Source organism: Callospermophilus lateralis, chromosome 10 (assembly GCF_048772815.1).
Source record: "Callospermophilus lateralis isolate mCalLat2 chromosome 10, mCalLat2.hap1, whole genome shotgun sequence".
NCBI lineage: Eukaryota > Metazoa > Chordata > Mammalia > Rodentia > Sciuridae > Callospermophilus > Callospermophilus lateralis.
The window spans coordinates 50,670,937-50,686,051 of NC_135314.1; the positions used below are offsets into that span (position 1 = coordinate 50,670,937).

The following is a 15,115-nucleotide window of genomic DNA, read 5'->3' on the forward strand; positions in this document are numbered from 1 at the left end:
GACAGCTTTTCCAGAAGTGCTCAATAGACATTTACACTCATCTCTTTAATCAGGATTGTTTCATAAAGCCCACCCTAGAAGGAAGGGAAACTAGGAGGTTATTTAGTTGGTAGATTGCTACGTCCTTCCCCAAACTGGAGCTCTGTTAAAACAAAAAGGAAGAAGTGGAGCTAGGATAAGCGAGGAGCACTGCCTACTTCCATTAGCACTGGGCCTGAAAGGGGGATAACTAACCATCACCAACCTTCTCCCCTAAACCATATGACATCGTCTCTGTATTAGCTGCTTTCTGTTGCTCTAACAAAATACCCAAGAATGGGTACTTTATAAAGGGATGAGATTTATTTAGCAGAGTCCAACATTTGGCAGGCCCTGAGACTGATCTTTGGTGACAGTGATCACAACATGGTGAATGGCATCATGGTGGGAGGATATGCAAGGGGTCGAGACTTAAAGGCCAGAAACTGAGGAGGATGAGTCTTGTTCTCTTTATAACACTCCCCCCTCACAGGAACTAACAGGGACCCATGAGAAGGTCATTACTCCCTTCCAAGGGCCTCATCCCCAGTGGCCAAATTACCTCCCACTAGGCCCCACCTCTTGCAGTTCTACCCCCTCAACATGGCTGCACCGAGGACCTAGCCTCCAGCCTATGAACCTTTGGGGGATAAACTACATCCATCCTCACAAGCTCCAACAAAGCCACCATTGTAAGAGCGGGATATCCCCATCCAGAAGTGTGTATGTGAGGGCAGGGGAAGGTTGACATCAGTGGGCACAGGAAGCAGCCAGAGCCCCCATTCCGGAACCTCTCTGATGTCACACTTGTAGTCATGGTACTCTGGGGGCCAACCCAGGAGAAGGAGCGGTTGGCTCTCATTTGTTTGAGAGCAGGCATCACAGCATGGCTGTGTCAAACAATTTATTGTCCCCACCCCCACCCCCAGCCAGATCCTGGCTATTTTCAAGCCTCTGGGCTTGTCTCACAGTAGCAGGCCTGGTGTGTCTAAGTGCTGTGTTCTTTACATTTCCGTGAGTCTCCGGGCCAGCTGTCGGGTTCTCACCAAGAGAAAGAAGGGAAATAGACAGTGAGAGTGCAGAGGCAGGGAGGTGGACAGAGGCCAGGAGGGGAAGGAGGATATTTAGTGGGAAGCACAGAGATGTGGGGAGGCTGAGGCTTTGGGGGACTGTGGGAGGCTGGTAATGCTGGTGACATTTGGTGGAGGGAATGGGGTCTGTCTCTAGCCTGGATATTCAGATCCGTCCTTAAGGTGTGTGGGTCTGAGCTCAGATGAGCCAGGCCTCGTAGGCGCTCAGGGTTCCCCCCAACTAGAACTGAGTCTGGCTCTGATTTCAGAGGCCGAGCACTGGCGCAAGATGGAGACTGGGCCTACCCAGTGGTCTCCGGACTTCTCTGAGTCCTGAGTTTCTATAGCCTCATTGGCATGAATTTTTCGGACCCAGGAATTTTACATAGAGGTAAGGCCTCAGACTCCTCGGAGAGGGAGGTGGCACCCCAAGGACTGGTGCCTACAGGGGTCATTTGTAAAGGGCTGACCCCACCTGTGCCTCAGGATCCCTTCTTACCCTGTCCTTATTACTTGGGCCCTGGCACTTCATTTCCCAAAGCACTGAAGTGTGAACAACAGAATCCTGGAGGTTTTCCAGTTGCTTTAGAAGGGAGGACCCGGCAAGAGAGGCAGCAGGCTCTTCCAACCACGCAGTTCACCTTCCTCCTTCCCATTTCACACCCGACTCCAAGCACAAGGAGGAGCTCCATGTAGAGCTCCTGTGGCTGGACAGCCCTTCTCTCTGACTGCCGCCCATCTGAGTGGTCAGCTTGCTCAACAGGGACTGGGGTTCCCCTGCCCACCTCCTCCCCACTTTCTGATGCCCAGTGATGCTATGGGGCTGCCCCGAGCATCAGAGTGATACAAGGGCCTCCTCCACTGCCCACATCTCTCCCCCTGCCAGGCGCCTTCGAGCAGGACCCTGAGGCACCATACATGGCACGAGTGAATGGCAGGTTGTATCACATGCCGTGGTGTCCCACGTGTTATTTTCACCGCCTGCCCCGAACCTTCCACTGTGAAAGGTGTGACATCTGTGTGGAGGTGAGTGCTCCTCCTCCCTGTCCACTCACCAACCTATCTCCGGGCCCCTGGCCAGGACCAGGAACCTCACATCATGAGTGGGCCAGGTGGGGGTATCAGACCATGTTTCCAGAATGCTTCAAGTGGCTCTCAGCCACTGTTGGTCACTTACATATGTCATCACCTCTGTGTCTGCACCTGTCCAGGGAGGCTGGCCTTGCTTGCAAAGGTGCTGACATACAAAGGGCATCCCATCTGTGCTGAGCCTGGTGGAGTCAGGGGGAGGAAAAGCAGTGACTGTCCCTCCCTGGCTTGCTGATACTAGATCCCCAGCCCTTTAGGCTGACTGCTGCCCTGTCCTGGGAATCTTTGCCTGTCTTGGTCTGGGTGTCCCAGTTGGAGGGTTTCCTGGTTCTGAGTGTGTTTCTCGGATGTGCCCACCCTGCTCGGGTTCACAAGTGCAGACGGCTGGTAGGGGAAGGGCATTTTTTTCATCCTTTTCCAGTACTTGAGGAAATGGAGGCCCAGAGTTTTCATGTCCTGGTCCAAGTGACACCAGGCAGGTCTTGTCTCTAAAGACCTCACTCAGGACAGGTGACCTGATGAGCCATGGGTCCTAACTGTGCTCTCACCATGGAAATGCCAGGTTCTCGCTGAGATGGGAACCCTTATGTAAGGTCAAGAGCAGGCGGCCTAGAGGGCTGCATAGGGGAGGCCTCAGGATTAGGGGGTGATGGAGGCCATTCCAGAAGGACCCTCTGACCTGCCTGCTCTCCCCTAGGAGTTGGACCACCATTGCAGGTGGGTGAATAACTGCGTGGGGCACCGAAACATCCGGCTCTACCTGCTACTCCTCGTGTCTCTGTGCCTGTATCTGGGTACCGTGCTGGCCACCTGCGTGGTTTTCATCATACGCAGGAGGAACATGGCGTTTTTGGACAAAACCATGACGTATCCACACAGTCCCAAGGGCCCACACTGGGAAGAGCTGGGATGGTGGGGAGGGAGGGGCAAACAGCCCAGGAGGGTCAGGATGACAGGGGAGGGGCTGACGTGGGCGGGGCTAGAGGGAGAAGTCACTTGGCAGGACCTGTGAAGGACATTTGGAAGGCCAGTGGGGTCAGGGACATGGGCGGGGTAGGATGCCTGTGGAGTTAAGAATCTAGGAGCCCACAGAGTAGGGTAATGAAAGTTGAAAAGGGACAGCTGGGAGGACAGTGTGGTGGAGGGAGGCTTCCCTTGGGTGTACTGGACTGTCCAGTCCAGGGAGGGAGAGCGGTGGGCGGTGCTAGCTGGGGCGGGAGGGAGGGAAGGAGGGAGCAGTGGGGTCGAAAGCGGGGCCAGGGAGGAGCTCTTCCATGGCTTCCCTTCTTAACCTGTGCACAGCATCCTAGTGGCTGTACCCGCTGGGGCCCTCCTGGTCCCACTCATCCTGCAATTGTTTATTAAGGCAGTGGCGGTGGGCACCGCCAGGCGACCCTATGAGGAGAAGGTAAGCGGTGAGGCGTGTGCCCTTGGCTGTGTGGAGGCATCTTGCACCTCTTCAATTAGACACTTTGTGCACTTTCTCCACTGCCTTTGGCCCTCATGATGCCTCATGAGTCCTTCCAGACCCACCTCTGAAGATGCAGCTCAGATATTTCTATACCCTGGAGCTTGGGGCCATTCTGCCTCCTGGGTGCATTGCATTGCAAGCCTACTGTGTGCTGGGAGTGCTAGGTGGTGGTTATTTGAGGGATGGGTGTAGGGGTGAGTAAGCACATCATGCACTTGTGTTGATAAGCAACCTGCCACCAGAATAACACCGGGAGACACCAGGAACACTCTGAGAGAGGGGTCAGTCCTGAGTGGTGTAGCGGACTGGAAGAGACGGGGAGTTTGGCGAAGCCCACACTGTAGAGGAGAACATGCCACCCTCTGTGTCCTAGGTGTGCTTTTGGAGAGGCAGACAGGAGGGCATTGACTGTGAGAGGTACAATTTTGTAGAAAGGCACAGAAATCTGAAAGTAGGGTGTTAACAGAATGATGAAGAAATGGATCCTATTTCAAGCACAAGGTGACATGGGCAATGAGGTTGACCCCATGGGGGTCAAGATGAGAAAGGCCCAGAAAGCCAAGCTTGGAATTTTGTTTGGAAGAACTGGAAACCTGGGAGCCATGAAAAATTTTGTGAAAATGTCATTCATTGAGGGGTAATTACAAACAGTAAATTCACCCTTTCTCATCTATAGTTAGGGATTTTGACAGATGACATTGTGTACTCTCCACCAAGATCAAGGTTAACCAGTTTCACTACCCCAGAAAATCCTTTCATCTCTTGTTGTCATTTTCTCTCCCTGAGTCCTTGTGGTTTTTCTCTTTCTGGAATAATGCATAAATGGTGTTGTGGGCTTTCTAGTCTGGCTTCATTCACTGAGCACGATGCATTTGAGATTCATCTATGTAGTTGCTCACAGCAGTAGTTTATTCTTTTGTTTCTGTGTAGTATTGTATTTCCCTACAGACCATTTGTACATTCACCAATTGAAGGATTTTTAGTTTGCATCTAGGTTTTGGCAGAATTTTTGTTTTGTTTTTGTACCAGGGATTGAACCCAGAGGTGCTTAACCACTGAGCAACCATCCCAGCCTCACCCCACCCCACCTCCAGCACCCTTATGTTTTCTTTTTTGAAAAATTTTTAAAATTTTGAGAAAGGGTCTTACTAAGTTGCTTAAGGCCTTGCTAAGTTACTACGTTACTGAGGCTTTGAACTTGCCACCCTCTTGCCTTAGCCTCCCAAGCCATTAAAGTCATGGGGAACTGTGCCCAGCCAGTTTCAGGCAGTTATAAATAAAGCTGCTACAACAACCATTGATGCATAGACATGTGGACATAAGTTTTCATTTCTTTTGGGTAAATTGTTAAGGGTAGCATTGCTGAGTCATAAGGTAAACATGTGGGACGTTTTAGAAAACAACTGTACTGTTTCTACTTTGTACCAGCAATGAATGAGAATTCCAGTTGTTCCACATCCTCACTAGCATTTGACACTGTCATTGGTTACTGGTTTTTTTTTTGTTTTTTTTTGTTGTTGTTGTTGTTTTCAAATTGTAGCCTGTCTAATAAATGAGTAGTAATATCTCATTAGGGCTCCAGTAATATTTTCCTAATGACTAATAATGTTGAGCATATTTCATGTCTTATCAGCCATGGGTATATTGTTGGTGAAGTGTTTGCTCCAAACTTTTGCCCATTTAAAAAAAACTGAGTTGTTTTCTTATTGAGTTTCAGGAGTTCTCTGTACTAGATTTAGATTTATGTGTTTCAAATTTTATCTTGCAATTCATGGCTTGTCATTTCATTTTCTTGTCATAGCATATTCCAAAGAGCAGGAGTCCTTAGTGTTGATGTTTTTCCAGCACTGGCGATTGAATCAGGGGTGCTCGATCACTGAGCTTCTTCCCCAGCATGCGTTGTTGTTCACTCTGAATGCAACCTCATGTCCTGTGTGAGGAACAGTTTCATTGCTTTCTTCCCCATTGTGTCTTTATTGCTTTTTCTTTGAGCATCCACTAGGAATGATAGGAGTGGGCATCTTTGCCCTGGTATTCCTTTAGTATGGCAATCACTTGACTAAAGGCTCTTTCAGGAAGACTGGTGGGCAGCATCAGTCGGGGAGGGGAAGCTGCAGACCCTGAGACAGCTGAACAGAGAGAGGAGCCTGTCTGCTCATCACCTCCCATCCTTTTAGTCAGCACCCCACCACTGCCATATGTGGTTCCCTCCCACCTGTGACTCCTGTGCTTGGCCCTTATTCCTCAGCCCTGTGGTCTGCTGGTCTCCTCCTCTCTCCAGCTTCTAGTATCATCATTGAGTTTGCCTGACAGCCTTTTCCCTTCCTCCATCCTGTGGTTCTTCCAGCCCTAGGTCAGACCATAGGCCATCGCCCTTCCTCCTCTGCTCAGAGTGAGGCCCTCCAAGTCCAGGATCCCCAAGTCTCAAGGGACCTAAATGTGGTCTGCCCTCTAAGATTCACCAGACAGGGCTCCTTTCTATTCTTGGCTGCACTAATTTCAGGCACTGATCCCATGCTCCAACTTTCACTCCCACTGAAAGTATTCTGGCCATGCTGTTTGCAGGGTGCTTTCCATCTCCAGTGCAGTGATGGGACTTTGTTTTTTTGCTAATTGGTATTAAACCCAGGGGCACTTTACCACTGAGCTACATCCCCAGTCCCTGCTACTTTTTATTGTGAATCAGGGTCTCACTAATTTGCTGAGGCTGGTCTCAAATCTGCCTCAGTTTCCCAAATCACTGGGATTACAGGTGTGTGCCACCATGCCTGGTTGGACTGAAGCATTTTTGATGCCCTGAAATATTTCTGATGGGGGTGCATCTCAATGTGTGCTTAGCATGTGCAAGGCCCTGAATTCTTTAATTGCCAGCACACAGAGAAAAGATCTCTGAATCAATGAGTTAACCAACAAGCAGAAGAATCAACATTTGGGGATAGAAGAAAAGAGGAAAGGAACCAAGAGAAGCCTGGTGCCCTGACCCCCCAGGATAAGGGGAAGAAGGAGAGGCAGCAGGAAGTTGGGCAGAAGATGGGGCAAGAAGAAGGTGCAGCTACATTTTGGTCCTGTGGAGTGTGAGGGTGTTTGAGACACAGAATTGGAGCAGGAGCCCCAGGAGTAGAGCCAGAGCGAGATACTGGTCTGGGTGCCTCAGAGCTGTTGGATTCTAGTGGTGTGTGATAGGGTTCCATGTGGGGGCAGGATGGTATTCACATTTACTGCTCAGTTCTTAGAAATTTACTATCATTCCTTAAGCATTTTCTATACTTTATGTACAATCAATATTTTCTATACATGATATATATCTAATCAAATATTCTTTCTCTAAGTTTATGGATTCTATAATTTTTTAATGCTCCGCTATTAATTAATTTATTTCTTCTAGTACTAGGGATTGAACCCACAGGTGCTTTAACCACCAAAGCTGCATCACTAATCCTTACTGTATTTTGTTTTGAGATAGAGTGTCACTAAATTGTTGAGGGCCTTGCTAAGTTGTTGAGACTGGCCTTGATCTTGCGATCCTCCCACATCAGAATCCCAATTCCCTGGGATTACAGGTGTGCGCCACTGTACCTAGTAATATACTCATTTCTTAAGAGCTGTGAACACCTTAAAGGAGGCAGAACCTCATAGAAGACATTGATTCGAGTTGCTTTTTGGACATATTCCAGAGCTGTTCTGATGTGGAATCGTCTTTCCTTCTGAGGGAGAAGAGTGTTGAAGATGAAAGTCTTCATGTGTAGACCATCAGAGACTTGGGGTGGATAGAGGTGCTCTGGGCCAGTTTCCATTATAACAGAGTATTTGCTACCTAACGCTCATGAAGTGGGGGTGAAACTCAACCTGGTCTGGAAGGAGGAGGGGTCGAGGCTGATAGATGGACTCAGGAGAAAGAGAAAGTAGAATAAGGGAGAGAGGAGAAGCCAGTCAGTGTCCTGGGAAGGTCATGACCTTTGAGCTTGACCTTTCCTTTTGTGTACTGAAGGTCTTCAGCTCAGATTTTCCTGGAAAATCTGATTTTTAATTAGGGAAATATGTCTGGGCATCCTCTGCTGGCACTGGTCTCCCAGATAGTGAAATTCAATGAAGGTAGATTTTTAGAAAAAATCGAGAGGTAAGATAGTCAAGTGGGAGTGGGGTGGTGACACCGTCTTTGGATCAGTTGAGCAGAACAGCATGAGACAGACCTTAAAAGGTACCTGGAAGGATGAAGTGAGAGGACAGGTTTGGCCAATGGAGACAGAGCAAGGATCCTGCAAAGGGAAGCACTAGGGGTTGAGGAGCCCTGAGAAGGCAGGAGAGGTGGGTGCTGGGTCAGCACTGTCTGGGGACAGCTGCTCACAAGTGGGTCGAGGGAGATCACTCTTCCTGCGAGCCTGGGAAGGCAGGAGGCCCTGGGCCTCTCTTGGGCACCCCTGTACCTAGAGCCTGGCCACAGGCCCAGGTTGAGCCCTGGCTTAACTGACCAACTTAGCGAGGGTCCCTGGGAGATGGCCTTGCCCAGTCCTGCTGATACTGAACTTCTCTTCCCTTCCTCATCTCCCTCCAGTATGACAACGCATTCAATGAGGGCTGCCCAAGAAACTGTTACATCGCATTGTGTGCACCCTTGGGACCCAAGTAAGTTGGTAAACCAAGGGCTCAAGTGGTGGACCCTGGGGCTGGTGGGGTGGGGGTGAAGAAGCTGGGTCTATTTCCCTGGTCCCTGTCCCCATCTCCCAGCCTTAACACTCCCTGTTCCTTTCCTTTGGGGTTTTCTCCAGGGCACTCTGGGAGTTTCTGGGAATTTCACTCTTCCGTGCTCCAGGGGAATGGCAGCCTGGATAAGGCTCCTGGATGAGAGCCCTGGGCTCTGTGCTTTCCCAGCTGAGGGGTGAGAGTGGTCAGGGAGACCAGGCCAAGGTGGGTAGTGACTCCTTGCATTTGGCCTGTTGCTTCCCAGGTACATGTCCGAGGCAGTCTGCCTTCAGGTGGAGCAGGGGACCAACTGGGGGCCAACACAATACTTTAAAGATCTCCTTTGGCCCAGGTCCCTCACTCAGGCCCCCCCAAGGAGTGGCAAGTCCGCACCTGTACAGAAGGTAAGGAGTATGGGGTGAGCTTTGAACCATGGGGGTCTGTGGTTGCACATGTGTTGGGGGAACCCCCCATGTTGGGTAGACCCTGAAGCTGAAGCACTTGGAGCATAAGGAGTGGGATTATGGACCTGGAGAGTGCAGGGTCCAGGTCACAGGGCTTCAGAGCACACCCAGGTGTCCCTGGATAGAGAAAGAGAAAAGACTGAAACACTAACTTTCTGATTGGCTTTGGGCCAGTCCTTACTTTTTTGGTCCCCAGTTTCCTCAGCTATTAATGAGGACTGAGACTACTCCAGTGGTTTATGTTTTAAAGAAAATTCTGTTTCTTTTGTGTGTGTGTGTGTGTGTGTGTGTGTGTGTGTGTGTGTACATATATAAATATCAGTTGTAGATAAATACATATATTTATTTTGTTTATTTTTATGTGGTGCCGGGGATTGAAGCTAGTTCCTCATGCATGCTAGGCAAGCACTCTACCCCTGAGCCACAACCCCAGCACCCCCAGATTCTTTTTATATGGAAATTTTTGATGTATGATGTGAAACATTTGTGTGAAACATTAGGTGTACAGTGGGGTGGGTAACCCACAGTGTTCCCCATGGTCCCTTGCAGTGATGTGGTGCCAGCCCTCTCCCTTATCCTGCTTCTAGTCACCCTGTGACTTGACTGTGAGCTGTGGGGTGGAGGTTAGGGAGAACCCCATGTACTGACTCTGTGTTTAGCTTCTCATCAGCCCAGTGGTGCATTGGGAGGCTTCCAAGGGAGGCTTGGCCTCCTATTCTCCCTTCACACACAGCAATGACAGGACACACACCAGAAGTCCATCTCCTGAGCCCATGTGGGGGTCTCTTGTGCCTGAGCCCTCACTCCCCTGTTGAGAGTGCCAAGACCCCCACGTCTGTTATATACACATATTTTTTCCTGCTTCCTATGGCAGCTGTGCCTACGTGTCCTAGGTTCAGGGAAGTGTGGGTGGAGGCTCAGAGGGGCTGGGACAGAGCCCTCCTGGAAGGGAAGATCCTTGCTCTCTGGAGACTGAAGCTCGTGAACCAACACTGCCTGACTCTTTGCCCTTGGGCAAGACATTCAGCATGTCTCTCATCCTTCAAATGTGGCAACAGTAATAACCACAGTGACTGACCTGGCTGGCTTCCTGGCAAGGGCTGCAGATGGACAATACCCACCAGCCTGGATAATACCAAGTGCGCCGGAAAGGATTCCATATAATAGGAAGGGAACTTGTTTATTATGAGTCCTAATAGGCTAGTAGATTACTCAGAAATTACAAAGTTTCAGTTAAACATGAGTAAGTTTCGGAGATACAATGGTCAATAAGGTTGTTACAGTTAATTTACTGCACACTTGAAAACTGATAATAGAGTTGGGTACAGGGGTGCCCATCTATAAGCCTAGCTACTCAAGATGCTGAGTCAGGAGGATCACAAATCAAATATCAGTAACTTAAAGAGAATTGTTTTCAGTATATATATATATAAAGTACTGGGTATGTAGGTCAATGGTAATACACAGACGTGGAAAAGGAAAGAAAAATTGACCATCAGTTTTGTGGGTTTTCTGTTTGTTTGAGGTGGAGTTCCCAGTATGTTGGCCAGGCCAGTCTTGAACTTCTGAGGTCAAGCAAACCTCCTATGTCAATGTGCTGAGTGCTAGAAGGCAGGTGTGCACCACTGGAATGGCTAGAAAAGGGATTATAAACTGGGTTTGGTGACACAACCAACTTAGGAAACTGAGGCAGCTTTAGACCACCCTCTGCAATTTAGCAAGACTGTATCCCAAAATAAGAAGAGCTAGTGATAAAGCCAAGTGGTAGGATGTCCTTGGGCTCAACCCCCCAGTGCTAGGGGAAAATGTGTGTATACACACACACATACACACACACACACACATAGATATAAAGATATATACACACATATATATATATATTTCATTATATAGAAGGATTTGGAGATTTTAGATTTCTGCTTTGGGGCGAGTCTGAATAAGCATGAAAACTACTGTCCTTGAGCATGCTAGGCAAGAGCTCTACCATTGAGCCACACCAGAGACCTTACATTTAAATTTGGGTTATTTTCTCACTGTTAGTTATTGGAGCACCCCACTTTTATCTTTTTTTCCCATTTTCTTTGGACATGTTTTGGGGATTCCTCTGATTCCCACACTGGTCTCTAATTTGTGAGCTCCAGCGACTCTCCTGCTCCTGCCTTCAGAGCAGGGGAGATTACAGGTATATGCCACCACACTTGGCTGTGCAATCTCATATTGATAAGACATTTTACATGTGATAGGAAACCCAGAATAAAAAAACAGCAATTTAAGATGACTAGGCATAGTGACTTCTGCCTATCATCCCAGCAGCTCAGGAGGCTGAGGTATAAGGATCATAAGTTTGAGACCAGCCTGGGAAGTTTTAGCAAGACCCTATCTCAGATTTAAAAGGCTGGGAATGTAGCTCAGTGGTATAATGCTCCTGGCTTCAATACCTAGTACTTCCAAAAACAAATTAAAGAATAAAAACATTAGGCTGGGGGATTTAGCTCACTGTTACAGTGCTTGCCCAGCACGCATGAAGCCCTGGGTTAGAGCCTTAGCACTACATAAAAATAAATAAAGGTATTGTGTCCATCTACAACTAAATATTTGTTTTAAAAAAATAAACATGAAAGCTGGGCTTTGATGGCACATGCCTGTAGTTGTAGCTACTCTGCAGACTGATACACAAAGATCACTAGAGTCCATGAGTTTCAGATAAACTGGGGGGAAATGGTGAGACCATATGTCTCAAAAACAAAAACTAAATAATAACAATAATAATAATAATGATTTGTGAAGCCAAGCACTTTGGTTCACGCCTGTAATCCCAGAGGCTCCCGGTTGAGGTAGGAGGATCACAGGTTTGATGCAGGTGTTGGGGTCTTAACAAGACTCTTGTCCCAAATTTGCAAAAGGGTGGGGGGACTGGGGATGAAGCTCAGTGTTAAAGCACCCCTGGATTCAGTCCCCAGTACGGGAGATGGGGGAGGAAACAAGCCAATTTGACTCCATATCATTAAGACCTTGGGACTAGAGGTAACTTGTGGTAGTGTTTAGCAGGTGCTTAGCAGTTTAAGGCCCTGGGTTTAATCCCAAACACCAAAAAACAAAACAAAACAAGACAAAACAACAAAAACAAAAACAAAATTTTAAAAAACCCTTTATGTATATATCCCAAATCACAAATGAATATGTTACTTTCACCTATTTACCTTCTGACCCAGAAATGTAATTTTTAGCATGTGTGTCCTAAGGGAACCATAGAACAGCATGGATTATGGGTTTTGTCCCATTATTTAGATAGCAAAATGTAGAAAAAAAATCAAATCAAATATCATTAGTAGTAAATTGGTTAAAAATAGGGCATGACCATTTAATGTAGTAGTAGATTATTTTAAATGGATTTAGGGGGGAAAAAAAACCTGTAATATATTGCTGGATTCAGTGGAGCATGACTGTAATTCCAGAGCTTGTGAGACTAGTTTAGGAGGTTTGCAAGTCCAAAGCCAGACTCAGCAACTAAGTGAGGAACTAAGCAATTTAGTGAGACCCTGTCTCAAAAAATAAAAAGGCTGAGGGTATGGCTGAGTGGTTGAGTGCCCCTGAATTCAATCCCTGGTAGGTACTCCTCCTCCTCCCCGCCTAAAAAGATCTGAAACAGTAAACACTATATGAAGTGGGTTCTTGGTTTCAAAACCCTACATTTGTATTCCCTGAAGTGCTGAAGTTGGAATGGGCCTGCCGCCCTGTGCTCTCTGTCTAAAGCCTAGAGCAGAGCCAAACATAAGCAAGCATCCTTCTTCCTGTTTGCTGTCCCCTAACTTTTGCTCTTGACTTAAGCCTTTTCAATTAGGAGCTACTCTGGTGGGTGATGAACAAGAGGAAATACAGGTTTGACACTTCTGTCCATCTCCCCAAACAAACCTAGCACTCCATTCCATTCCTCTGTTTGGATCTTTCCTGTTGATTTGCAAAATAAATATGGAAAAGTAGAGTTTTAGAAAATGAGACCACTTAGAATTTAGTCAAATCTAAAATTATGTGTATGGGTTTGTTTTATGTATGTTGATATTTATGTCTGAAAATCGATAGTATTAGAGCAATTCAAACCACAACTCATTTCTGAATTTCTCTTTGTTAGGGCCTGCCAGAGCAGCGGGCTCAGTTGCCACAAACCTTCAGGGTCCTCAAAGGAAAGCCAACGGAGCATCCTCTAGCTGTGCAGGGTGTCAACAAGTATTATAACGCCAGCAACTTGAGGCAGAAAAATCTCAGATTTCCTCCATCTGGTGACACATCAGACAGTGGTAAAAGACTGAATCCCATGGAAACTTGTGAAGCACTGATAGATAAAAAGATCATTCTGGAAACATAAAAGGCTAAACTGTATTGTTCCTACTTTCTCCTACATAGATAACTGCTTTTTGTCAACTGTCGGGATGGCTCTTGAACATCATCTGGAGACTGAGGATTTCATTGATTTCATAATTTTGTTAGAAATGGAATTGGATGTGTTACATTTTTTCCCATATTTCTTATACATAATAATTCAACATGGTAGTGGGATTCACACTTGTTCCATGTTGTTACATTTACTTGGGTTTTTTTTTTTTCCTCCTCACGGATTTAAATGATTTTCAGTTTAGAAGGAAAAAGTGTGGATTTCTAGACATGTTTATGCTAGAGATATGTTCATTGTCAGTGGCCTAGAAGGAAGTTTTGCTTTACAAATGCAGAGACCTTGAAATAAAAAGTATTTTCTATTCAAAAATTACATGCAAATACATAAAAATAAACCTTATAACTAAAAGGATTTATTCCTCAGAATTAGAATCTAAGTGGGTAAGAATTGGAATATACTGGATTTTTATAAATAGTTTGTGTAAGGCAGTATTAGAATGAAGTCCACGTGGTGCAGTTGGTTGAGCGATCCCTGGAATGTCTTTGGAGATTTAGTTAGACTCTCCTTCCCCACGCTGGTTCTCGTGCTTTCTCTTCTTTGCATTGTACATTAAAAGATGCAAAATCATTTCTCCCATTTCTCTCCGTGTAGATTTTGCCCATTACAACCACAAGATCTATAATTTTTATTTAATATGTTTTCCGTCTCTAAAGTCATATATATAGTTTTCAAAAGTAATCTATGTATGCAAAAATCATATGTGGTTGGATTAATTGTATTTAGTATTTACATCATCCCAGAGATAAAGGCTATGTTCAAAAAAAGAAATAGACTTCTTTGCAAGTAATACTGATCTTGACTTTTTCTATAAATAACTTACCTGGTATCCTTAGGAAAAGGTTAGACTTTTACCTAGAACTTCTGTGTCAACTAGTAAGTTGCATTTTACAAAGAAAGAAACCATGTCAAAAATAATTCTTTTCCCAGTTGCCATGTTTGGTGGCTTTTATATCCTTTTGCTCTTTGGTAGGCAATTCTCTGGAGAAAGTATCTTAAACAAGGAATGTTTTATTTTAATACAGCTTGAATGGGTATGGTGTTCATTACACTTTGCTGGGGGTGGGGTACCAGGGTTTGAATCCAGGGGGGCACTCAACCCCTGAAGCACATCCCCAGCTCTATTTTGTATCTTATTTAGAGGCAGGGTCGCATTGAGTTTCTAAGCACCTAGCTAAATTGCTGAGGCTGGCATTGAACTCAAGATCCTCCTGTCTCTGCCTCTTGACCCACTTGGATTATAGGCATGGAATTATCAGGCCAGGACTCCATTATATTTTAATAACTTGATTGAAGTATAATTTACTACCATGAAATTCAATCATTTGAATGATCAACTCAGGTTTTTCAAAATGTATTTTTAAGGTTTCACTAAGTTTATAGATGGCTCTTGAACATCATCTGGAGACTGAGGATTTCATTGATCTCATAATTTTGTTAGAAATGGAATTGGATGTGTTACATTTTTTCCCCATATTTCTTATACATTATAAGTCAACATGGTAGTGGAATTCACACTTGTTCCATGTTGTTACATTTACTTGGGGTTTTTTCCTCCTCACGGATTTAAATGATTTTCAGTTTAGAAGGAAAAAATGTGGATTTCTAGACATGTTTATGCTAGAGATATGTTTATTGTCAGTGGCCTAGAAGGAAGTTTTGCTTTATAAATGCAGAGACCTTGAAATAAAAAGTATTTTCTACTCAAAAATTACATGCAAATACATAAAAATAAACCTTATAACTAAAAGGATTTATTCCTCAGAATTAGAATATCAGTGGGTAAGAACTGGAATATACTGGATTTTAAAAAAAGTTTATGTAAAGCATCATCACAATGAAGTCCACGTGATGCAGTTGATTGAGCGATCCCTGG

At 45.8% G+C, this 15,115-nt stretch overlaps 1 protein-coding gene across 1 annotated transcript in view; it reads left to right on the forward strand.

Moving 5' to 3' along the window:
- The first annotated feature begins 2,036 nt into the window (after nt 1-2,036).
- Nucleotides 2,037-15,115, forward strand: part of LOC143407815 (serine/threonine-protein kinase PAK 2-like) — a 35,858-nt gene continuing 22,779 nt past the window's right edge. Inside the window, exons 1-6 of the mRNA XM_076866999.1 lie at nt 2,037-2,114; nt 2,875-3,044; nt 3,480-3,585; nt 8,201-8,271; nt 8,594-8,732; nt 12,922-13,069. Of these exons, the coding sequence (XP_076723114.1) occupies nt 2,037-2,114; nt 2,875-3,044; nt 3,480-3,585; nt 8,201-8,271; nt 8,594-8,732; nt 12,922-13,069 (712 nt within the window). The remainder of the gene's footprint in view (nt 2,115-2,874; nt 3,045-3,479; nt 3,586-8,200; nt 8,272-8,593; nt 8,733-12,921; nt 13,070-15,115) is intronic.